The sequence below is a fragment of the Meriones unguiculatus genome, chromosome 3, assembly GCF_030254825.1.
Source record: "Meriones unguiculatus strain TT.TT164.6M chromosome 3, Bangor_MerUng_6.1, whole genome shotgun sequence".
Taxonomy (NCBI): domain Eukaryota; kingdom Metazoa; phylum Chordata; class Mammalia; order Rodentia; family Muridae; genus Meriones; species Meriones unguiculatus.
In genome coordinates, this window is record NC_083351.1 from 35,819,633 (window position 1) to 35,845,518 (window position 25,886).

At 52.8% G+C, this 25,886-nt stretch overlaps 1 protein-coding gene across 1 annotated transcript in view; it reads right to left on the reverse strand.

Annotated features, from left to right (window-relative positions):
• Positions 1-25,886, reverse strand: part of Shb (SH2 domain containing adaptor protein B) — a 114,315-nt gene that overhangs the window by 6,550 nt on the left and 81,879 nt on the right. Inside the window, exons 4-5 of the mRNA XM_021658156.2 lie at positions 17,988-18,159; positions 15,145-15,264 (exon numbers count right to left, since the gene is read on the reverse strand). Coding sequence (XP_021513831.1) covers positions 15,145-15,264; positions 17,988-18,159 — 292 coding nt within the window. The remainder of the gene's footprint in view (positions 1-15,144; positions 15,265-17,987; positions 18,160-25,886) is intronic.

Below are 25,886 nucleotides of genomic sequence, written 5' to 3' on the forward strand. Positions count from 1 at the left end.
GATCTCTATGTGATTTCTCTATGGATATCTCCAAAGCGTCACAGCAGTCCCTTTCGATTTTTTTTTCTAAATGGGCTCTTGCTATGTAGCCCAGGCTAGCCTTGAACTTGACACCCCACACACATACACCCACACGCTGGGAGTTACAGGTGTGGTCACCACAGTAGGCAGTGCTGCCCTGACCACCCGAGAATATCTTAACTCTTCCCAAGATTCATGGCAAAGGTAGGGGACTGGCAGGAAAGGCAGATGCCCATGGCACACATGTGAAAAGCAGATGTCCAAGTGAGGGAGAAGCAATCTGCTGGGTCACAGGTCAAGGACCCCAGAGCTTCCCAAATGTGTGAGCGAACAGGTGACCCTCACCGCAGACTGTGATCTCCAAGCCCACAAGCTGGGGCCACCAAGGCCCTTACAGCAGAGATGTCCCAGGAGTCCAAACAAGTGCGTGGACAGAACAGGCTGACAGAGCCACACACCGGCAACCCGCCACCTCCAAAGAGCCAGTGAGAAGCTGGGCCAGTGGTAAACAATGCCCAAATGGAAATGCTGCCATCAGACAGCTTGCTTTACCCCTGAATGACTGTATTTTCAGTAAAGACACTGGCAGGGGTCAGGCTTCCGGAGGTGCCCGTGGTTCCCTAAGGGACAGCCCAGGATGAAGACCTTCTGTGTACATCATGATGCATAAACACAGTGCCATCTTCAGAGGGACACACAGGCAGGTGGACGCAGAAATAAAAGGCTTGATCTCACACACAAAGAGGAGGTAAGGCCAGATGAGACCATTAAGGACAATCTTCTTAAGGGTATGAAGTGTCATCCCAGCAGCTGTTAAAAGACTGGGCCCAGGAAGACTCGTTTGCTGAGCTATGTACAGAGCACAGGCTAGGTCTGACGGCTTTGCCCCCTTGGGTCAGGATTCCCCCACCCTCCGGTTCATTCGTGAACAGGTGAAACTGCTGGAGGGCTGGCAGCGGCAGCGGGCGGCAGCCCACGCACTGACTCAAGTCACAGATCTTGGTCAGTGTCTAATGCCACCGACATCCCTGCTTCAGGATCCCCTCTGCAAAGGTGGAGGAGACCATTCCACTGAAGCTCTCAAGCCAGGGAGGGTGCTGCTGCACGGGTGGGGCAGAAAAGAACAGGCACACTCCTGTCCAGTACCATCCACATGGCTCTCTGGGCTTGGAGACAGAGACACAACACAAAGCAGGAGTCTGAGCCTGGGCCAAACAGGATGGATAAAATCCATTCAGGACAAAAGGACAGTCTCTGCCCACATCCTCCTTAGGAGACTGCGACTCTCACGGGGCCTATCACCCCACCTTCCCTGAGAGGGATCTGCCGATGTCTGGAGGGTCCAGGGCTTAGCGTCCAGCTAAGGAGCCAAGAATGATTCTAAGTGGACAGCAACACATAGAACAAAAACCTAGCCCAGAACACCAGTAGTGTCAAGGGTAAGGGACTCCAGTCACCAGCACAGAAATCACACCTAGCTTTCTGCCCAGACACTTCCAGGATAAACAAATGTGACCGCTGGGCTAACACAAGGCCAGCTGGTTCCTTGGTAAAGGCTCAAGACGTAACACAGGACCTGCCAAAAAACAGTTGGTTCCCAAGGCTTCTTCTAGACTACTTCCAAGAACCAATCCTGGCACCTTCCCCTCCTATTCCCATAGCCAAATTCCAGGGACTGTATCTCGCACGGGGCAGAGTACACCTGGGCCTGGGACCAACTATACTTGGGAGACAAGGATGGATACAAGCCACAGCCCTAGGCCAGCCTGCCCGGGTCAGAGGCCCATGCTGCCCCTCTGAGCCCTGCGCCCCTTTATGTTCGTCTCTCACCTGAACCAAGGTGTCCTGAGTTCTTGAGGTTTGAGCTGTGTAATGCAAGTTTTGGTTTCTTTGTATGTTACCCAAAAATTATTTTATTTAATCCCAAGTGTGGGATTTTAGTTGGGCTACAGTTTGTCCACACCTGTTAAGTGTCACGTTGCGGGGAGTCATCTTTGCCAGCTGGTAATGTCTTCCATGTGCCTCATCAAGGAGGGTGTGGTCTAGAATTCAGAGTATAAGAGCCGAGACAGAGAAGGTGTGGTGACTGTGGAGTTCGGTGTTGGTGAGTGGCGTGTAGCAGTTTGGAGAGACCAGAGACAGTTTGGTGGTTTGGAGCACACAGATGGAGAGATGCTTTGGGGTGCAGCAGCATGGAGGAGACGGCTAGCTGTGTCTGCGGTTGACAGAGATTGATATAGTCCTAAAAGAACCCCTTGATGTTAACTGGCCCGGAGGAGTAAAGGGGTCTGGGCTCCCTCTCCCCACTAACCTTTTCTCTCTCCTACTTAAGGTTGGGGTTGGTGGAAGGGAGGTAGAGGCCTAAGCACCCCAAATGAGGTAGAGTTTTTAAGAAGATGGCCACAGGTGGCTTTCCACTACAGAGCCGGCAGGTGAAGAGCAGGCAGGGTCTCTTCTGGTGCAAATGCAAGGCCTAGGGCTGGGCCCCCAAGTATTAGCCTCACTTCCCCTGCTGGGCAGAAACTACCACAAATGCTGTCCATCTGGTCTGTCTGTTGGCTCTGGTCTATCTGGCCCCAGAATCAGCATGTACCCCCCAGCCTGTCTGGTCTGTTTTTCAGGGCCAAATTGGCAACCTCAAACCCATGATGGCCAAGTTGCCCTCTGGCTGCAGCCTCCGTATTTAGCTGGGAGGCCTGGGTGTTGGGCCCAGCTTTGTCACTGAGTATCAGTGGGCAGCATAGGTGATACTGGCAGGGTGTTCACTAGCCTGAGAATCACTTCCCCACATCAAGTGGTGTTTCAAGACACCCAAAAGAACACACACTATTTCCACCCAGCTAGTGGCTCAAGCCTATAATTCTAGCTGTTTGGCAGGCTGAGGCAGGAGAACCACAAGTTCGAGGAACCCTGGGTTACAGAGTCGAGGAACCCTGGGTTACAGAGTAAGGTTAAGGTCACCCTAGGTAACTTCAGGAGCCTGTCTGAAAAGAAGTGAACAGAAGGGTGTGGTTCGGTGAGAGAGCACTTGCCTACTTGAGGCCCAAGGTTTCCCTCCCCAGACTGCAAAACCAAACCAAACCACACTGCTGTGTGAGGCATCCACAGGGGCACAGCAGGAGTTAAGAGTGGTGGGAATTCCTGGAATCCCAACATCTGTGAGGCAGAGGCAGGAGGATCGGGAGTTTGAGGCTAGCCTGGGCTACTCGGTGAACTCAGGGCCAACCCAGGTGACCTGAGATTCTGTTTCAAAAAGCCGAAGAGATCTATTTTTTAAAAGAGCCATCTCTCCAGCCCAAGATCTAGCAATAAAGTCTGTCAGTACACATGCCCTCTAGCAGGTGTTGAGTGCTTGCTTGGGGGGACTACCATATTCAGAGATTCTGAGAGAGAAGACACCACTGAGAGACCCAGCAAGTGGCAGGGCTGAGTCTTCTAGACCACGGTGATCCATCTAGGCCATCAGTGGTAAGGACCACAATGACGGAGCTATGAGGTCAAGTAAGGAAAAGGAGGTGCGAGAGGAAGTGGTCACTTTCTCGCGGTCTGGAGTCTGGGTTAGGTTGGGCTCAACAGCCCTCTAACCTCAGGATGCTTTTCTCCTCCCTGCAAATTCAAAGGCCCGTGGTAGACTGCCAATAGCTCAGACACATGAACGACAGTGATTCCCAGAGGGAAAAATCCCAGCTGCCTTCAGGACCAGTCCACAGGCCCTCTGAGTGTTGAGATCTCAGGGTCCCAGCCTGCTTCCTCCTCCCAGGCCTCAGTTTCCCAATCTGTAACAGTGAGACAGGAGCAGATGACCGTGGAGACCCCACTCATGCAAACTTAGCAGCCTGATGTACGATCAAACACATGTTGAGAAATGATTATTTTCATACAGAAAAATCTTCATAGGCACCTCGTGCCCCGGGCCGGAGGGGCAGGCTGGGTCTCAAAAAACAGTTTCTTAGGGCGTGTCCTGAAGACACTTCCCAGTTCTCTGGGCCTCTCTGGAACCAGAATGTGCTTCTGGAGTGTTTTTCTGGGGACTGGCCCACTGAAGCTTGAGAACCACCTTCCTCATTCTCTCTGAGGAGGAAGTGCCTTTGTGGTACGAACATTTACTGTGAGCACAGCATGCTCTCGTTGCTCACCTGCAGGCCCCGGAGCTCAGGCTCCAGCCACATACCTCACCGTCTAATCTCAGCTCTGCACTGGAACATCCCTCTGCACTCTGAGCTGAAACATACCTACCCCAGCCTGCTGGCGGGAGCTACAGCTCCAAGCTCTGCTTCCGCCAGGTCTGGAGCAGTGTTCTCCTCACCCCACGGTAGTCATTCCTGTGTTCACAACCCAGCTGGCCTGCCCGGTGCCCCTGGTGGGTTTGCCTAGCTGGGTCCTGCCATCTGCACTTATACTCCCACCATTAGCAGCGGAGCCTGCTGACCTCCTGAGGGCATCTCTCTCCTCTCAGTCTCTAAGGACAGGACTCTACTGCCTCCCCATTGGCCATTAGGTAGAGTTAAGTTCTCGCCTCCCAACCCAAACTGAAGGATACATGTTCAAAACTGCTAACAGGCAAAAGTCACATCTTAGGTCACACTTGGAAGACTGACAAACAATTCGGGAAGGTCACGGTGACTTCTCAGTTGTCTTGGCACTGGAGGGGAAAAGTGCTCACGCTGGACATCCACTCTTGGCAGCTTCCTGACAGCCTCTTTCCACAAGGTAGAAGACTTCCTCAAAATTAAATCTCTAGCTCTGTGCTCCCTAATGAAATTGATTTCTGCCTTGATACACAACAAAGGCTCCGTTTTATGATTTGGTCAGAGCTTGGCCACATTAATTATGTTTTTTTCCCCCCTTTTTTTTTCCAGCATGGCTGCAAGTAATCAGTTACAGTCACTCACCATCAGAACTGCCTGCCTGCCTGCTAAAGCTTTGACTCCCACAGACCACACAGTCAATCCTAGATGGTATCTTGGGTTCAGAACCATCCTGGGCAGAAAAGATGACCTCTACAGCCTGGAACTCGGAACTCATAAGGGGCATGCTGCTCTGTGGAGGCAGACACGTGGTCTAGGTATGGGTGCCCAGATCACAGTCTGGGTGTCTGAGTCACCACCCCAAGCTTGTAATCACCGTTCCTGGCACCGTTCCACCCGCCCCAGAGGGCGCTTTTCACAGCATGTTCGAGTTGGTTCCCAGCACCAGCGACCAGGCACTACCCAAGGCTTCAGGGTACAATGCCTCACTTCACAGAGGGCTGCATCCAACACGCCATTCGCTCTCTGGCAAGCTAAGATGTGGTGGAGAATTGTGCGAAGAACGGGACTATGAGTGCTTGTTGGAGGTACCCAGCTGGTTGAGGTGGCAGTTCTTGCCTGGACTGGACGGCCATTACGAGCTCGGTGCTAAAGGCAGAACTCCCTCCCTTCTACGGGGTCCCCGGTTCTCTGCCTGACTTTATCTGGAAAGTGTCTTTAGACACAGCCTCCCCTAGCCGCACTTCATATACGGCCGCTGACACAGCTCCCTGCTAGCTCTCCCCTCCCTGCGCCTATAAATTAAGCACTGATCGGAGGGTGCTGTAAAATGCAAATCAAGCATCCTTGAAGTGCCGGGTTTCAACCAATTATGCACACCTATTTTTGGAGCCTGCCCACCCACTTGCCTAGGGGTATATAGCCTTTGTTTTCTGGTATTAAAGTTGAACTAGCCATCAGCTGTTCCTGGGGCGTGTGATCCCTGTACAGTTCTTGCTGGCCGTTGCAGGCACACTTCTCGTCTCCTGACCCTCCCGACTTCAAGGGCTGCTGGGAGGCAGCCCCTAGGCAGGAGGCAGACCACAACTGCTGGTGGCTGGCACAGCTACGGGTGAATAATCCGACTTCTCTGAACCCCTGATCTTGAGAGGCAAAGTGTGTGTGTGTGGGGGGGGGGTGCGATCACTGGGCAGGATTGCCTACTTCCCACAGGCTCACGCTTTGAACACTTGTTGCTCAGCTGGTGGTTCTGCTTTGGGAAAACCCTGAGGTGGGCAGCCGGTACGAGAGGTCCCGGGAGTCAGTCTTTGAAGATTACACCTGCCCTGGCTCCACCTGGCTGTGTCCTAATCTGCAATGATGTGGCCTGCCCCCACCACACATTCCCGCTGCCCTGCCCTGCCCTCTCTGCTCTCTCCCTCGAGTTGTTTCTCTCAGGTGATGTGGTCACAGCCACGGGAAGGCTAAGACACACTCTGTACATCCTACAAGGCCCTGCCCACATGTCGTCACCTTCAAGGAGCCCCCAACACCCATCAGGATTCTTCTGCCTGCTTGTTTGTGCACCCGACCCTAAGCATCTGGGCTGGGAACGTGGCAGGATGAACCACACACCTGGAGGCCATCAGCTACATGTGGATTTTCAAAAGAAAAACTTCCAAAGGGGTGGGAAAAAGGATACTCCTAAAAGCATTCCTAAAAGCCAGCTTTGCCAAACCCAACTGTCTCTGACTGTCCTCTTGGGTGATGTAATCTTGAAAGAAACAGAGGGAAAAAAAGCACAAGTGTGGTTAGTGCTTTTTTGGGGGATGAGGATGCCCACTCGGGACCGACCTGGACATGAGCAGTTGGAGAGCGAGTGCCAGGATGTGCGTGCATGCCAGAGGCCCCCTTCTCATTCATACCCACACATAAACCCAAATGGTGCTTTTATAGCTTTAGCATTTGAGCAATGGGAGCAAAGATGAGAGTTGTAAAACCTCATGTCTGATTTCATAAATCTGCCTCAAATACCAAGAATACTATGCTTGTGGGCTCTGAAGGGACATAAGCTTGCAGAGCCGGGAGGTGGGACAGGACAGGACCTGTGACATGTCTCACTTCCCAACTCCGCTCTCACTGCCAGGATGCCCAGGAACAGTTAAAACCTGTACATGACCTGGGGTCTTAGTACATGCAGCTGTAGTTTGAGAACCGCTAGATGCCTCTAGTTAAGGCTGATGGGGTTTGCTGTGGGAGCTTTCAATCGTTTGTAACACAGTCTAAGAGAAAATCCTCCACCACACACCCCTCACCAAGGTCAGCACCAAGACTACAGTGACCCTTGCATCTGGGCAGCATTTCAATGTGAAGGTGAGGAAAATTCTCTAAAGTCCCTGTATGCAAGGCCTCAGAGGCACAGAGGTGGGACTCCACTGGTAGAAGATGCCTGATCTTCACCAAGGCTCTTCTTCCTCATGCAGACATGCTCTGCAGCTGTCCTCATGGACTCTCTTTCTATAGTATCCCATTCTCCCTGAAGGCCACAAACAAACCTTTCCCGGATGGCTCTGGGAACAAATTTCATTAAATACATTATATTAACAAGCTGGTACAAGGGTGATTAGAAAGAAGCGTTCTGGTTTGGAGATATCAGCCAGCACCTCCAAAGGGAGGTGTCCAGGCCACAGAAGCTTCCTGGTGACGAATGGGCAGTTGGAATGCCTCCCCTGGTGGCCGAGTCACATAGTCAGATGAAGCAGGCTGATAGGAGATAATTAAAAGCCTGCTGGAAATGTAATCGGGGTGGTTCAGATGCTGGGAAGGAACAAAGGGTAACACTGTGCCTGGTGGAGGGGAGGATGGGGTGAGATGGGAGGGGGCAGCCACCACCTTCTGGCACAAATGGCATGCACTGGCAGTGAGAGGCAGAATAAGCATACTGCCTCCAGGGCCTGCACAATTGGAGGGAGCTGCATCTGGAAGAGAAAAATTTCCTTCCTTCCCTTTCCTCTCCCTCCCCCCAACCTCAGACAGGGCTTCTCTGTGTAGCCATAGCTTGATTTGTAGATCAGGCTGGCCTCAAACTCACAGCTTCTGCCTCCCAATGGCTTGGGAGGGGCATTTTCTAAGCCGACTGTACCTGATCCCTTAGCTGCTCAGAAACCTGGACATGGCCCTCAACTCTGCCCTTCCTGCTTTGTCACCCATCTACTGACCGTCCTGGTCCTTCACTGAGCTGGGGCAGCTACCTCCCAAGTGGCGAGCTCTTCCCTCCTGATCTAGCACACATCTATGCACAGAAGCACTCCTGAAATCCTGTGAAGGTGCTCCAGCCTGTGAACTGGCTTCAGTTTCTGTCTGCTACTGGACACCCCAGCCCCTGTGCAGTACCTCCACATTTAATTGGAGTGAAGAGCTAAGGGGGGGGGTCAGGAAAGAGCAGAGCCTGGGGTCAGGCAGACTGCCTGCCTGGCCCTCCCCTAGCTACATGGCCTCACAGAACAGGTTTCTAGCTTCTCTGAGCCTTGGCTTCCTCCACTGTAAAGAGAGAACAATGGCGGCTGGTGGTTTGAAAGCTGGACTCAGAGAAGAAAGCAGAAACCCCCATGGGTTAAGAGCCCTACTTTCAGGTTCCACCTTAAATCCCAGGACTTTTATGTCTTCAGGCTTTTGACATGTCACAAGTGCCTGGGAAAAGCTGCCAGCGGATGCCTGACCTGGGTCCTGCCAGCAACATCTGGTGCAGTCCTGGTGGTAAGGAAGTGGGTGCCTTCTGCTCAGACGGACCCCACAGGGCAGAAGGAATGTCAGGCTGCATTAAAATCTGAGCTTCATTCACAGCTGTGGCATCACATGACCTCTGCTATCTGCAAGAACAAAAGCATAGTTCCTGCTTCTCTCCTAGCAGTGTCTCAGAGGGAGAGCTACAAAGTGCCCACCCCCTTCTGGTGCTCTCCAGAGCTGTTCACTGCTGGACTTGCTCCACCTGCTTTCCTGGGGAACTCAAGCTGAGATCTGCTTGAATCCCTTCCCAAAGGAAGAGTCAGGACAGCTACAGGATGCCATCCACCCAGGGGCAAGGCAGGATTTGAACCCATGCTTTCTGAACTTGCCTGGACGTTTTCTATACTACCTACCTACCTGTCTATCCCCACATGGCTGGCACACAGGCTTTAGAACCCAGAGAGTAGCTGGCTGAATGCTGAGGGCAGTGGCCAGGCAGGCAAATGTCTGCTGGCTGGCAGGTGCTTCTTACTCCCGAATCACAACTGTCAATGCATCCTTCATTCTGTAGGCCATCTGCACACTTCAAACTCACTGCTCTCCCTCAGCCACTGGTGAAAGAGCGCTGAGGGTCCCTCTGCCTAAAGCAGCACTTTTTAATTATCACACTTCCTCTAACCTCCGAGAAGGAGAAAACACAAGGCACACTAACTGAGCAGAACATTTGTCTTTTCCTTTGGCAGCCTTGAATGGATAGGGGTCCTTTGTGTACGGAGAGCCCCATCCTGAACCCAGCCCAAACCTACCTGTCTCAAATGCTGACTGAGGTTCAGGATGGGGGTAGAGAACAACTTCCTGTCTACAAACCCTAAGGATATGGTGGGAGAGCTGGAGCAGGGGCAGGGTAGTGAGAAGGACAAGAACGAGAAAGTCAGCCTCCTGAGACAGCTATCAACTACAGCCCCCAAGCAGGGGGCTCATAGAGGCCCAGTAGTGTCTCCACGCTGGCACAATCCAGAAGAGGGCAGCCCAAATCTGACCCTAGTTCTGTGAGGCTCAAGTTCTCAGTCATGAGGGTAGAGTGTCTGTTCTAGTCATAGTCACATAAACCTTTTTCCTTTCATGTCAAGATTTGTCTATTTTTCTGTGTATGCTGCTATTTGCCTACATAGCTCAGAAGGGGGCGTCAGATCCACAGGAGAGAGAGTTACAGAAGACTGAGCTGCCACGTGGATGCTTGGAACCAAGCTCTTAACCATGGAGTCTTCTCTCCAGCTCCCACACTGACTCTGCCACTCCTGTAACAGCATGTGGACATGGGCAGAGTCCTCTTTCCCTGCAACCTGTGGCTTTACACAGTTTGCAAGGAAGACAGCCGAGCAATAACTAACAAGGCTCCTGCTCAAGGTGTGCACGTGAGATGTCTGTTCACTCTCCAGGAAACATGTCACAGATGAGTGAAAACTGAGGCTCGGACATTGTACGCTGCAGGTGCTTGAGGTGCTGTCTCCTGCATCCCTCCTCCAGCTTACATCCAACTTAGCGGCTCAGAAGACCACAGGGCACAGGGCACACTTGGCCCTGTGGGAAGAGCTGGGTGGGGTGGGGTCCCCAGACAAGGAGCAACTGTGCTCGGGCTGGACCGGCACACAAGCTGCCTTCCTTGGGAGGTTGCCCTTACAGGGGCTCATCATGCTCTCAGAGCCCTGCTGGGGACCATGAAGGGAGTTCAACAGCTGCTGAGGAGCCCCGCTGTGTCTGGACACAGCTGGCCTGAGAGCAGGGAAGCTTTTGGAGCCTCCCGGGTTATTATTATTATTTTTGTTTTGTTTTGTTTTGTTTTAGGGTCCCAGGGGATGAAGGAGAGTCCTAGGGGACTCTGCACAAACTGGACAGGCCCTACAACGGGAGCCCCAGCCCTGGAACTCTGATGTTGACTCCACAGAAGGCAGTGAATTCTGCGCTCCCCACTGTGGGGTGCAATGCTCAGCTTCTTCTCAGCCCCTCCCTCCTCTCCTCTCCCTGCAAACATTTATTATTTCTTGCTCCTGGCTGTCAGCAGCAACAAACTAAGATTAATCACTTGCCCGCCTGGCTAGACCCGGACGTGCCTACTGTTTGAAAACTCTCTCCTTCACCATACAAATCAATGAGGGGAGAGAAGAAAGAAAAACACCCCTAACTGAAATGCATCCCTAAGCTCTTCCTGGCCCATGACACCCACCTACCCTCCCCTGCAGCCTAGGGGGCATCTGCTGGTTGATACTGGGCGTCTAGCAGCTGACACAACCCACTGCTCCAGGTGATGCGAAGGGATGTCCCTAAGCAGTCGGAGGCCTTTCTGACATAAACTGCCCACACCACACCACAGGATGCAGAGGGCCCTCCTTGTCCTCACTCAGGGAAAGCCCCCATGGCCTCACTGCAGGGCCACATAGCTGGAGGCAAGTGTTGTGACCAAACCTCAGGCCCTCACCTTATTATCACTGTTTGCAGTGACAGCATCTATTTGCCACCCAAGTGCTACGCCCACACTCGCTCATCTTAAGGAACAGAGCACAGCATGTCCTAAATGCCTACTGTGTGCCAGTGCCATGCCCAGGTGATGCTCAAGGGGGTAACCACTTGCTCAGAGCATCAGATGGCTGGTGAAAGAGCCCGAGCTCCCAAGGTGCCTCTGAGCAGCCAGGGTTTTCCCTCTACCTCTGAATTCCTAGAACATCCTGCCCCCAACCCGTTCACAGCAGGTCCCGTCAGTGCCAACAGTGCAGACTCAGGTGACGTATGCGTGGCATGTGGGACACAGGGGACACGGCGAGGGCCTTTCCCTTTGGCAACACTCACCATGTCTCTAGTTCACTGACGATTCTAGAGCCAGGCTCAGAGAACATCACTGTATCCCGTGCATGCCCTGCAGGGACCCCTCGATTCTCTAGGAGGTAGAGTCCCATCCTGCAGCCAGGAGGCTGGGGCTGTGACACCCCCAGCTCAGTGTGGGGTCTGTTGCTTTTGCCTAGATTCTTTTGCAAAAACCTGCAGAATCAAAACTCAAAGATCAAAGAGCCTTTCACAGTCCAAAGTGCCTGAAGAGCCCTATTACTGAGACTGCGCCTCGCTCCTTTCCCCAGGCCTGACTGCCTTTCCAGGAAAAACAGAGGCTGACATAGAAAGGCTCAACTCCAGCTTGCCTGGCTGGAGTCAATGTACCCAGTAAACCCAGGACCAGTGGTGGGCGTGAGGCTGGCTAGTACACGTCACACTGAAGGCGGCAAGAGAGACATCTGCAGCAGGAGAGCCTGGAGAAGGATAAAAGCCATTTGTAGGATCTCTGAACTAGCTTCCAAGGTGGGCATCAACCACGGAAGGGGTGTGGCAGACCTATCTGAGGTGTGATGGAGGATGGGGTATACACACTGACTTGGGTCACCCACAGGCACAGGGAGCTGCAGGGAACAGTGTGGTCACAGTGGTCAACTATGCGCCCAAGGACAAAGTTATGTCTACTGTGAGTCTCCACGGGGGCCGTTTCCTCACTTAGATAAATCCTTAAAATTCACTTCCACAGCTGCCTTCTGATCAAATATAAGGGCATGTGTTCGTGTGTGTGTGTGTGTGTGTGTGTGTGTGTGTGTGTCAGCCACAGCTCCGACCTCAGCCTTACAGAGACCTTGCAGGCCATTCAGACCTCTGAGGAAGACCTGGAAATATGTCCTAACCCCTGCATGAGGCCATCCTAGCACAAGTATGCAGGCCGCAAATGCCCATCTGCTGATGAGTGAGGGGATAGAACTCTGGCCAGGGCCTGTAGGCCAGGGGTCTTGTCACCAAAAATTTGACGAGCTCTTCAACATATCACACCTTTGCCTGGCTTCCCCCTAGCGTGCCCTTGTTATCTAGGCACCACTAGCTTTTTTTAAGGGTAATGGGCAGCTTCTGGCCCTTGGTGGCGGTGACCACCCCATACAGGTCACCTCTGGGCACCTAAAGCCCTTGCTGCTAAGCAGCAAGGCAGTCAGAATGAGCAGGTTGAGAAGCTCTTGGAGCTGGGCCTGGCTGTCTGTGTTGGCACTCTCTCTACAGAGTCCAGTGCCAGGTACAGAGGGTTCCCACAAAACTCTTCCAAGGAAAGGACGGGGCAGGTAGAGGGCCCTGTCCCAGGGGGATAGGCTTCCCCAAGCACATTCTCCATCTCGGAAGGACCCAAGGTCCACGTGAAAACGGCCAGAGGCTGAGCAGCAGCATAGTTGGAATTCCAACGTCAGCTTACCACTGGTGTATGTGTGGCTGTCACTGCCCACCCAGCTGCTGGCAGCAGGCCTGAGGATGTGAGAAACCACATACTGCACACAGGCTGCCAAGCTGGTGCTTGTCCCAGGCAGGAGGACCCACAGCTCCAGGGCGATTCTGGGAGATACCAATCCCCAGTTCTCCTTTCCGCAGGGAAGGCTGCCTAGGGGAGCACAGGCCTCTGACCACCACAGTCTCTAGTGGCTCTAGATGAACACAAACCAACCCAACTCCAGCTCCCTGTGCTAGAAAAGCAGACGCTGCACAACACTCCTGTGTGACAGGAGCATCTGGTGCCACGGTGCCCTTGTCCAGCACTCTGGACACCACCGGCTGCGGAACTGTAGTTGATCTAGCCAGAGAAGACATACCACAAGCTAAGAGGGGCTGAATCCAGGGACAGGGACACATGGGGAGTCAGAGACAGAGGTGTCTATAGGTCCAAAGTCTGACTCCTGCTGCTCACATGCTGAAGGTACACACGGAAGAGGGAAGGACTTGCCAAGTTGTACAGTGAGCGGTGAGCGGCAGGAAGGGACAGCTTCTACCATCTCAGACCACAGTCTCAGGATATAATCCCAGCTGGCCTGCAACCTGCTTTGTAGACCAGGTTGGCCTCAAACCCGAAAGATTCATTTGCCTCTCCCTCCCAATGCAAGGATTTAAAGGAGAGCGCCACCACGCCTGGCCAGGACCACAGGACTAGAAGCACTCTTCAAGGCCACTGGCAGGAACAACAGGGAGAGGGTGTGAACTACACAAGGTCACATGGTCAAGGCTCTGACTGGACTGGATACTGGCTGCTTAGGAACAGATCATCATCATACCAGTGCACAGATGAAAACAGGGAGGCTTGGAATTGTGAAAGCCACAAATAAGCCAGGGAGGGAGGTGGACTCCCCCAGGCTCCCACAGCATCCAGACCAGCTGAAGCACAAGCCTATCACCATAAAAGAAACACCAAAGTACTACCTCCCCAATGGGTGGCCAAACCAATGAATGACACACAACAGGGATAAGGGGCCACGCCTCTCCACTGGGACCCACCTGTGACTTGGTTTCTATGCATACTGGGTAATGAGGAGACGCTGCTCAAGGGATGGAAACATGGATGATGCTAGATTCACTGGGGTCACTTCTTCAGCAACGGGTTGCATCTCCTTCAGCACTGTCTTGGTCCTCTAGTCCTGGCACATCACCCGTCCTCAGTTTGTCACAGGCAGAGCTGTGCTGAAGTTCCCACAGGGTCCCAGCAGCCAGGAGACTGTTTGTTTTAGGGGTAGGCAAGTCTCCATGTGACAAACCTGAAGGCTGGCATCTGACAAGGCCCTGTCCTGGCACACAGAGCTTCTGTCCCTCCTGCTGAGCATCTAACCAGGTCTTCTGTAGAGGTCTCACCACAGTCCCCAGATACAGGAGGTTCTAGCAGCAGCAAGCCAACCCAGTGCCCTTGACCGGCAGCAGGCTGTCTGGGCCTGCGGGGAGAAGGCTGGCCATGTGACACAGAGTCCATCCTGCCAGCGTGGGTGCAAGCTTTCCTGAAAGAAGAGCCACCAAGCCCTCTCTCACCGCGAGCCTCTGGCAATGATTATGGCACCATGGATGCAACGCTTCACTCCTACCCAGTATGTCTGGATGCAGGACCTGCATTCACACCCAAATTATGTTACTAATTCTGTACTCTTAGAGAATTACCTTCCTCTAAGCCTCAATTCTCCCATCTCTACAATGGGTTCTATAAGATCTCTTGGGTCCTATCTAGCAACAGCATTGAACAATGGAACACTCAAAGCAGGAGAAAAAACAAAAAAACAATAAAACCTCCTTTATTTTATTTCTAAACCTGATTATTTCAACAGCTCACGGATCAGAAGGACCTGACCAGTAGGGGTCTTTCCTGTTCATAGCATTCCCTCCCAAACTTTGTGGGGCATATGAAAAGCAGGTCTGCCCTGAAGACAAGCTGGAGAATAGGAAGGGGTTCTCACAAGCAGCTATGTAGACCATGGAGGGTCAGACAGACATTCATCCATCACCTGCCCTCTGAACTTGAGGTTCCAAGTCTACAGAGCAAAACGATACACTCCTCACCTGAGGACTGGCTAGGATGGGTAGGACGTGCCAAGAGCCAGGTGCAAGCCTGGGCTTGTCGCACGTGAAAGAGTTAGTGGCTACACTTCCGGGGATAAGCCTTTCCTCCCTGGGAAAGCGGCCGTGGCAATCACCACGGCTTCTCTGTGTTTCCAGGATGGGACTAGGTTAAAAACCAAGATTGAAATAACTGGCGGAAACAAGTTTCTTGGGGGAACCGAGTGCAGCCTTTCTGCAGTAGACCCCGGCAGCCATGCTCACTGTGCCGGGGCATTGGCCACACAGGACTTACTTCAGGGAGAGGGAGTAGTCATGTTTGCTGGTCTGGCTGTTCCGGACAAGGTAGCTACACTCCTTACAGAGTCGCAGCAGGTTCTCGGCGTCGCTTCTGCTGATGGCTCCATGATACCATCTGGGGAGAGGACAGGAATGCAGTTAAAGCCGAGGGAGAACAGGGCCCCAGGGTGACCTCTGAGGAGGCTCCAGCCTCCTGTGAGGAGGCTCAACAGCTGCTCTGCCAGTGTCTGCCACATGTCAGATTCTAATGGAAAAGAATGAACACACCCCTGGGTGCCTTCCCAGGGAAGGCTCACATTCCATGCAGACAGTCCAAAACCAGATACTCTGTGATCATCAAGTTTGCCCCGTGGTGACAGGTGCTGGAGAGATGAAGGTGAGGCGGGGTCACACGGCTGGGGCACAGGAAAGCCTGTGGGGGGAGAACCTAAGGAGAAAAGAGAAGAAGCTATGAAGAACAGATAGAGGGAGTATAGGTGAGCAACGAAAGGGTGATGGATAGTCATAGGCTGGAAAGCAGCCAGAGAGAGAGAGCAGGAGTGGGAGAATTGGGTACAGGAGCAGGCAGCACGACCCAGGGGTTCCTGAGGTGGGCAAGGGCATCCCTCTCCATAAAACGGACTCCTAGGACATGACATGAAGAAGCCTCATATGGGCGATGCCGAGGGCAGCTCTCTAAGCTGAAACAGAGCAGCTGGACCTTGCTTCTGCCAAATGGTCCTGGCACTAGCTGGGCACATGAGAATCACAGCATCACATTTCTGGATGCTACATGAGCCAGAGAGGAAGGAGGGGAAATGGGTGATACAGAGGACATACAGCCCCTCCTGGCCACAGTATGAGATGAAAGCCACATTTCTGTGACTGGGTAAGCTGGAGACAAAATCTCAGTGGGACAGCAAAGGCCTCAATGGAGGAGGTATTCCCAAAGCCCCTCTGTGTCTATGCTGGGCCCATGAAAAGAACACTGCAGCAGAAGAGACTGTGAGGAGGGAAGCCAGGTGTGCCTCTGTACTGGTGTGTGTGGGGGAGGGGGGGCGTGACACGACAATGACATGGTATCAACTGCCAAACTGTCTTTCTACAATTACACAGAAACACAAGTATGGATTGGGAGATGCCTAGGCTGTCATAGTGAGAGCATTTCCAGGGATGCCAGGGCCCAAGGCAGCCATGGGGAGAAAGCCACACTACAACAAAGTCAGCTTTACAAGTAAGCGACAGCAGATGTGGTGAGAGCAGGCTCAGGAGGGGTGGCCTGAGCAACATGCCCTCAGCTAGCTGACAAAAACATTTATTAGAAACACACTTTCCAGCCAGCTGAAACTGAACGGTCCCCAGGGAAGTGCTGCCTGCTGTCTGCCCTCCCTGAACACAGGGGCTGGAAGAGAGACAGAGAAGGATCTCCAGAGGCCTTGTTAAGGGTAATCCCTGGCAGTAAACAGGACAGGCTGCTACATCCTTTCCTGGCTACTTCATGTCAAAAGAAAGGTGGGGTCTGGAGTGGAGGATCAAAAAGCAGGGCAAAGAGCACTGGATCTGGAGCTGGGAGGCTAGCAGGCAGCCTGTTGGTAGGAGGCTGTAGGCTGTCTTAGGTGGTCCTCTGGGATTGGGGGAGGGGAGGTTGGGCCTACTGCTGTTAGTGAGCAGGGAGCCACCCTGGGAATACACTGGAGCCTGTGGAGGTGAGAGCAGGAAGACACTGCCATTCATCCCATCCAATAGCAACTGGTCTCTCCAATATTTACTCAATATATGACCTCGATCTCTCGGGAATGACACGGAGAGGGAGGGCCAACAAAGATACAGGCGTCCGGAGAGCACAAGTGTTCCACAGGGACACAAGAGCTGTGATGGGGCCTTCTTTGGCATGAATGGTCAGGGAAGCCCTAGAGAAAGACACTGCTGAAAAACCTGTATCACCCAGGCCAAGCCTGGTTCAAACTCGCCACTACAGAAGGAATGCTCCTGGGAACTGTGCCAGCATTACCTATCTCTCACCTTATGAAGACCTACTCTGTGGCAGCATCGGCACTCTCTCACTTTATAAAGACCCACTCTGCACCAGGTACGTTCTCTGGCTGGGCATAAAGAGAAATCCAAAAGGAGGTGACAACAAAGAGAGGTGGGGTCAAGGTTATGAGTCTGGGCCTCAATTTCCCCACCTGGGCATTCCCCATCTTACTGTACATTTACTTGGTAAGCAGATGATACACCTAGAGAAATTCATTGTCGTCCAAATACTGAGGTGGTAAGAAAACCAAGGGGATTGAGGGTTCATCATGGATAATGGAGTCACAGGAGGTTTCTGAGCTGAACAGGGACCTAGTGTAGCAGGGAGCTGCCAGCATGGTCTAGAGGAGGGACGATGAAGGGGCCAGTCCTGGCACAGTGCTTGGAGGAGAAGTAGGGTGGCATGGGTGGGCCTCGGACTGTGACAAGCAGTGGGAAATCTCTGGAGACGGGGACCTTGACAACCCAAGCTTGTCAAGGCCTGAGCTGATGAACAGCAAGCAGACTTAGGTAGCATAGAAGCCACACAACCGCCGGAGAAGAAATCGAACTTCCACTGAGGGCAGGTTTAGTGGAGACTTAGCAACTGGGATGAAAAATGAGGTAAAGTGACTGAAGATTCTGTAGTCCCTCCTGCCAGCCACTGAGGGTCAGGGTGACAATGGTGTGAACTGACCCAGCCTGGCCAGGAGTCAGGAGCCCTAACTTCCCAGAGCCTGTCATGCAGGGCCAGCGATCAACTGTGTTCTTCCAGTAAAGACCCGGAAGAGGGCTCATCAGCTAGAGGAGGCAGGGTGGCCCCTGGTGTTGCATCAGTGAACTTACATCTGTTTCTCCAGTGGGATGGTGGGATCTACTCTCTCTCCCAGGATCCCACAGAACTCAGGGCTCCCGTGTTTGATGGGCTTGAAGCCTCCTCCAGGAGCGCGGAGTTGGCGCCGTCGGTCCCGAGAGGGTGAGGGGGATGACTGCCGCTTCTCGCTGCCGTTGAACTGGGCTGTGGGAATGGAGAGAAGAAAAAGGCACTGTCACCTGGGGCCCAGCACTTGACACTGTATAAGAGAGAGTGGGGTGCCAAAAAAAAAAAAAGCTTGATTTTCCTATGGGTTAAATATGCATACCCGCCCCTCCCCCGCCCCCCAAGTCCCTATGCTGGATGAGTCAACGTTAGGTGGCAGGACCTTAAGGAAAGTATTTGTATTGTGGGAATCTCAGGAATAATGCTGAGCCAGGCGAGGTGGGACACACCTTTAAACCCAGCACCAATGGAGGCAGAAGCAGGCAGGCTACTCTGAGTTCGAGGTCAGCCTGGTCTACAAAGCGAGTCTAGGACAGCCAAGGCTACACAGAGAAACCCTGTCTCGAAAAAACAAACAATAACAACGAAAGAATAAATGCTGAGCTCTCAAACTAGATCAGCTACCATGAGCAAGGTCACCCTCCAAGCCCCCAGTTTTCTCTTCCACAGCTGCCAGATCACCCTTCCTTTTCCTGCACCAGGCCCTTGGAATTGCCAGTATCTGGAACTATAACCACATAGAACCCACTTTTCTTTATAAACTACCTTGACCCGAGCACTTTATTATAACATAAAACAGGGTAAGACAGCTTCCCAAAACAGGACACACAGAAGCTGTCGAGGTCAGGCTGCAAGTCTGAGGGGCTGGTAGCATCTGGGTTACAGAACCAGCCCTGCCCCAGGTGGATCTCCCTGCAATTTTTAGCAAGGCTCACGGCACTCACACAGGGCCTCTCACGGCACTCACACAGGACCTCTGTCCTCTAAGTGGTTGGGGCAAGGATGGGGAGAGTTCTGTCCCCTTCTTTACTGGCAAACCCCACCGAGCTCCACTGGTGCCACACTGCTTCCTGAGTCTGTTCCTCTTCATTTAGATACTGTGCATGGACCGATACAACTGAACAAACAGCAGAATGTTGCATAAGGGGACAGGTAGTCTCATGCAGACCACAACCAAGGCTGTTCTTAATCTGTGGGCCGTGACCCCTTTGGGGGGGGGTGTCAAGTGACCCCTTCACATGGATTGCCTAAGACCATCAGAAACACAGATATTTACATCATGATTCATAACAGTAGCAAAATTACAGTTATAGTAGCAATGAAATAATTTTCTGGTTGGGGGTCACCACAACATGAGGAGCTATATTAAAGGGCCACAGCGTTAGGAAGGTTGAGAAGCACTGTTGTGGGAATCTAAGCTCTAAGGTGTGTGTGTCCGCACACCTGTGCAGTGCAGATGCCTTTAGAAGACAGAAGTGGGTGAGGGACCCGCTGTTATAAGCAGCTCTGGGCCACGGAGACCTGCCTCTTCCTCTAGAAGACCAGACAGTGCTCTTAACACAGAGCCCTGAACTCAAGCTTTTAGGTCTATTCCCTTTGACAGCCCGCTGCCTGCTCAGGTTCAGGTCTCATCCAACGCCACTACCCTTAGAAGCCGCTTCTCCCAGGAAGCCTCCTCAACTCCCTCGGCCATGGCTCCCGGCCTCGCTCCCGTGAGACACCGAGAATGGGCTGCAGCTGGGCTGCAGCGTAGGTGCTATCTGCCCCACACTTCATATAGTTACCCGCAAGGCAACAGGTGCTGTAATGCATGACTAAATGAGAAACTTAAGGAGCTGATGTTTTGCTTTGCTAGGAAAAAATACTGGGTTTGCTACCAGATAAATCGGATAAAACCTAAGAATGTCCTGGCTGACATTGTGATTCCTTACTGAATTAATTTATACATCCTCTGGCACGCTTAATACTGCAGCCATATATTTTAGTAAGAACAGGTGGTGATGAATGACAAGCTTAATTAGGCAAATCATTTCACCTAAAACACAAATATACAAACTCCAAGTGCAGTGATTCGACAGCCAATGAGGGGAGAGGGACCGGAACAAAAGCCCTTCATACAGCGGCTCCCATCCCTTCTAATTAAGCTTCTCTTTAATCTGCAATTTAAAATGGCAATTCTTTCAATTTAGTGATTTTTTTTTCTGCATGAGATAAAGACACAGTTCCTCAAAAGAGTATCCGCATTCTCAGAGGAAAATATATTGCCCACACGAGTTTGTCCAAATGACAGAACTTAATGAGTCCCACCGACAGGCAATTAAAGAGTGAGTTGGAATCCGAGGGAGAGACGGCAACTCGGCTGTGTAGACCAAAGCACTGAAGCACCGAGCATCTCTGACTTAGGGTCAGATGGAGACTAGCCCTGGTGGAACAGCATCTTGAGGGCCAGCAAGTCTGTGCCTTAGCTTGACCCTCAATGTCTACCACGGGCTGTGGCCAGGGGACAGGCCTCTCTGCTCAAGGGCTCCGCCCACATTTTTACTATTAGGCTTTCTTTTGGACTGTCTCTGAAGCCTGTGGAAACCCGATATCCGTATCTACGGAAAGTTGTTCCCTTCTGACAACAGAAGACGCATCTAAGGTAGCTCATCAGCACTGAGCTCCGCAATACTCCTGCCACGGTGCACAGAGGCAAGTGTGAGGAGGTACTCTTTCAAGGTCCCAAAGCACAGTGGCAGGGTGAGGTTGAGCCCAGGACTGTGAGTCCACAGGGCCAGGCTTACCCCAATCGGTCTTCCTTCTTTACAAGCCGAGGTCTGTGGGCAGAAGCTGTGGTCTCCCTCACCTGGCCAGCTGCTCCGTCTAAACAGCATATACAGGCCTCCCAGGATCGACATGAACGCTGACCACAACTTCCTAGAGAGCTGGCCTCTCTCCATGGCTAGTCCTTGGTAGTGTGTCTGCTGCTCCAGGAACTTCTCTCCGCTCCTCCCAGCCCTCCAGTGTCCTGTGGCACAGCACCTGAGAAGGTTTTCCTTCTGCCCTCTCCAGTCTCTCTGCTTCTCACTTTACTTCACAGTGCTTCCTGGAGAGGAAGCTTAGAAAGTGCCATGGGTGGCTGCAGCTCACATATAACCAGTACATTTCCTTCCTGTCCACTGCTGAGAGCAGGCCAGACAGCAGCCTCCCCAGCACAGCCCGTGACTGCCGCCCCAGCGGCTGGGTTCAAAGACAAAACTCCTCACCAGTGCTCACGGTCCTTTAGCAGGCTGGAGGCAGCCTCACCACCATCTTCACCTTCTGCTCTACTCACTGGGGCTAAATCCATCACCGGCCACCTGCCTTTCGGCCTTTGCTTTGTCTCTGTCTGGCCTGTGGAATGTGTTTCTTCATTGTACTGGAAAAATCCTAGCTATTCCGCAAAGTACCTCCCGCAGTAGCTTTGCCCTTGGCCCCAGGTAGAATTTCCTTAGCCTCCTCCAGCCCTGAAGTGCTTTGTCTACAACCCCAGCATCTGCCCCCATTACAGGAAAGAATGTAGCAAATTTCCACAGAACCAGATGTTCTCAGCCTTGCAGCTGGCTCCAGGGAATGGCCCACAAGGCCAGCGAGGAACAGCAGCAGCTCTGCAGCCCACCTGAGAGTCAGGGACACCTGGCTTTTGTCCTCCTGCACCATTATTCACCATGACACTGGAGTATTTTTAAACTATGCTAAGCCTGGCTGCCTCACCTACTAACCGGGGCTGATAACAACCTAAGTCGTGAAGGGCTATAGAAATGGTTCAGACAGGTCCTCAGTCAGTGGCAGACCCCTCTCCATGGTCACTTCACAAGGGGTGTTTGTGTGTAATGGTCACATAGTCACAAGGAGAAGGTAACCTGTGTTAGAGCCAACTTCTTCAGGACGGGCATCTTGCTCTGCACTGTTCACCATTAAATCCTCAGTGCCCACAGGACCTGGGGTGCAGGTGATGACTAATGCCTGGCGAACGAGTAGTCTCTCCTAGCCTCCATTCATCCCTTGAGAAAAGGCGCTCTGGCGGGCCGCTGGCTTGGTGCCCGGTGGGTTCTGGGGACTGACATCAGGTCTTCAGGCTTGCAGGCAGCGCCCTCACTCGCCAAACCACCTCACCCGTCCCACTCAGGTTACTTTAGACTTCTAATGGTTTCACTCTTGTATTTAGCACTTCCCCAAAAAGGGTGGACACTACAGAAGATCTGGGGAGCACATCGTCCTCTAACCTGTGAGGTGCATGCTTCTATGCCATGTTTTTACAATCCAGGCACGTGTGGCCACAGAACCTGGCCCAGTTAATGAGGCAGGCTGCCACGCCGGGCTACTGGCTAGGCCTCAGTAGCCCGCTGGGCAGCCTTGGGGCCTCCTCCAAACTAGGGCTTCCTGGGTGGAATTGGCACTGTTCTCCCACCCCTGCTCCTTATTTCTGGCTGGCCTGCAGCCTCTGGCTCTCTGTTCTCCAGCACAGGGTTGAGCTACCCCTACCTAGCAGAAGCAGTGAGGTCAAAGAGAAGGAGACTGTTTAGTACTGATGGGGGCTCTCAGATACCATAGATCCCATCACCCTTTCAGTAGATAATAAGGGTTGAGCCCTCCCTGGAAACCTTCAAGGGGTGCACAGGAGGGGCTGTGACTGTCCTGGGCCTGTGGCTTGCCTGGACACTGTGTCTAGGAACCTCTTTTATGCATGGCTCCGCATATAATCCCAAATGCCACAGAGAGCCAGGTGGGTGTCAGCAAGGTGGAGAGTAGGGGGTGGGGTGGACTATCTACCCCAGGGCTATGAGCATTTGCACCAACGCATTCAGGACTTGTGTGTTACTATAACTTCTCTTCTGTGGTAACAGTCCCCGGAAGCTGCAGTGTTCCAAACCTGTGCACTACTTTTTACCACTGGCCCTACCAACACCTGGCTAGACACCTGAGAGCTCCTATCTCACAGACGGTGAGACGGAGACCCACAGAGTAAAGTCCATTCTACTCTCTATGCACCCCTGGGCCCTCCCTCTAGGAGGGATGTAAAGAGGGAGCCTCACAAAGGTTTACATTTCCAGGATCATGAAGAGGCTCTGACCTCACTTTGAGGCCCTGGGGCACTAATGCTACCCACACAGCATGTTTGAGGACAGATTAAGAGTGGGGGATGGTGACTCTCACAGACTCAGAGGCAGGCCTTGAACCTCAGAAGTTCCAGAACACCCACGGCACAGCTGGGCCTGCCTGGGAGGTGAACACAGGGTGGCGGAAGGTGCTCACCTCCGTCCTTTGATTTGTGATTTCCCCTAAAGGAAGGACGGACACCAGAGCTGAGCTGTCTGGTGTCCTGTGGACAAATGAAGCAGTGAGGGCTCCGCAACTGAGAGTAGCCATCTCTTTACAACAACTCATCCCACAGACGAGAAGCATGGGGCTAGACCAGGGTCTCCTCTGTCTGAGTCTTAGCAAGTTCAGCACGGGTCTTACAGGGTAAGGGATACCCACAGCAGTAAGGTAAGAGCCCACAGCAGTAACAGCAGCCACCACCTACCGCGCTCTGAGCAGCCCGAACTTTAGTGTTACCCTCCTGCAGATGAGAAAACAGACCTGGGGCCCTAGCACCTGATTCCTTCCTAGGCTCACCTGTCACCTGTTACTGGGAACTGCTGCAGGCTAAGGTCCTGTGTGATCTGTAACCGGTTTGTCTGCAGACACCCACAAGACTCCTAGAGCCTGAGGAAAGTGATTATCCCTCCGTCTGACAGTCCACTCCTTGGACTCCTTGGAGAGGCCACACAGGCTGGGCACTAAGGGAAGTCAGCCCACAAGCTGAAGCTCCCACCTACCATGTATGTTTGTACACTGACCACTGCAGATAGTGAAGGGGGAGAGAGACAGGCGAGACAGGCCGGTGTTGGCCACATGACACAGCTCTCACACAGCTGGGGGCAGCGGCTTCCTCCTCAGACAGGAAGAGCACACTTTCAGTTTCTTAGATGGAATTCAGACACAGGCTGGAGGGGAGGAGGTCAGGTCAGCAGCCACACAAGTGTTCTCCAACTGCAGACTCCTCTGGCCTCACGTGGTGAGGAGACAGACATCCAGCACACAGAGGGACGAGAACACGAAGTACCTATAGGCACACGGCCACGGGTGGAGCCTCGCCTGGCAGAGTGTGTGGGACCTGTGTGGCCACTGACTCAGTAACTCCACAAATGGCCCAGGACTCGCTGGGCACCAGGCTCGGTGGGACCCAGCTGTGCACAGGGCAGGCAGGGCTTTTACATGCAGCTTACAGTCTCCATCCCCCTGGGGACCTCTGACCATCCGAGCAGAAGGGCAAGGCCACTCACTGAATTCCGCACAGGAAAAGGCATTTGCAGGGATATTTCTATCAGCACATAATAGAGGACCCAAAGCTACGGACATGCTGACGCTTTCGTTTTCATTTTTTCAAAGATTACTAAGTGAACTCATTAACATAGTCAGACGGAAAAACCAACCGGAGAAACCTGTCCCTCAGTAACGTTTAGCCAAAGAAGAGAGATCCCACGGCTCTTGCCGAACCCCCGCTTCCCTGGGTAGACCTGCTGTTCATGCGCATGTTAAACATTAATTACGGCTGTTACTCATTACACAGCAAAAACCTCCCCGTACAAACACAACTGTTAATTTCCTCACAGGCCCAAGGCATTCTGGGAGTCCATGAAGGAGACAGGAGGCATTGTGGGACTGAGGGGAGCCTACCTGTGGGACCCTGGCAGACTCTGGGCCTGTTTACTCTGAGGCCTCCCCTACCCCAAGAGGCACAAGGGCAAGTGAGTATGAGCAGAGCCCACACAGCACCACAGCACTAACTGCTGGAACCTGCTCCCGGGGCAGGAGTGGGGGCAGAGGCAGTGACCAGTACTAAGGCCAAAGAGCAAGTGGAGAAACTGCCTCTACACCAGCTACCCCATACCAGGTTCAAGGAAACCTTTTCCAGGCGAGAGCAATGCAACAGTGGGGAAGGCAAGCACTTTCCACTCAGACAGATCGGAGTTTACGGCTACCGAAGTTCAGGCAAGGCACTGAACTTGAGTTTTCATTTATGTTATCACAGTGAAACAATGCCCACACGGCAGGGCTTCACAGAGTAAATTTAACCAGGTTCCTAACTGCTACTCAATAAAAGCTAGCACCCTGTCCATTCCTTCCAATTACCATCCTGGGGTTCTCTTAAATAAGCATACTGAGCTGGCTCAGGTGGCTCTCGACTGTTTAGGGAACAGACATACATAAAATGCTACTTTTCCTTTCTCTGTCCTTTCAAATGCCCTTGATAATGTTGAGATGTCAAAGCTTCAGAGGGTCTACCTATGGGGCACGGCACTAGCACCCCATGAGAGGACAGTACAGAGCGTGACAGGAGGCTCAGCCCAGTCTGGAGGATGAGAAAGAGCTGTCATGTTAGGGTAGGCTTTCTGGAAGGGCAGATACTGATGTCACACAAGATGAGCTGTGATGCCCTCCCCGGCTCCCTCAGCCCCTCACCTGATGCACAGTATGTCATGGGTTCTCCTCATGGAGTCCCCCAGAGAACCTGTGAGTTCTCACACCTTGCCACAGTCAGTCAGAAGTGGCACCTGGTGCTGTGACACTTTCTGCAGTGGCTTACTTTGCAACTCAAGCTCAAAATTCCTATTCTCGGAAGCCCAGGCATACATATCCCATCTAAAACGGGGAGGGCGAAGGACCCTCTCGCTCTCATCCAGACTGCTGGCCTGAGCCTCAGCAGGGATGAGCGGATGGGGGCTGGTTGGTGGCTGTGGACACTGGAGTGGAGGGTTAGGGTCCCGACAGTGGACCTGCTCTCCGAGCCACCTGACCCTGTGTCCCACTGCCAGGCACAATCAGGAACAAGCACTGTAAATGAGGCCTCCAGGGCTGCT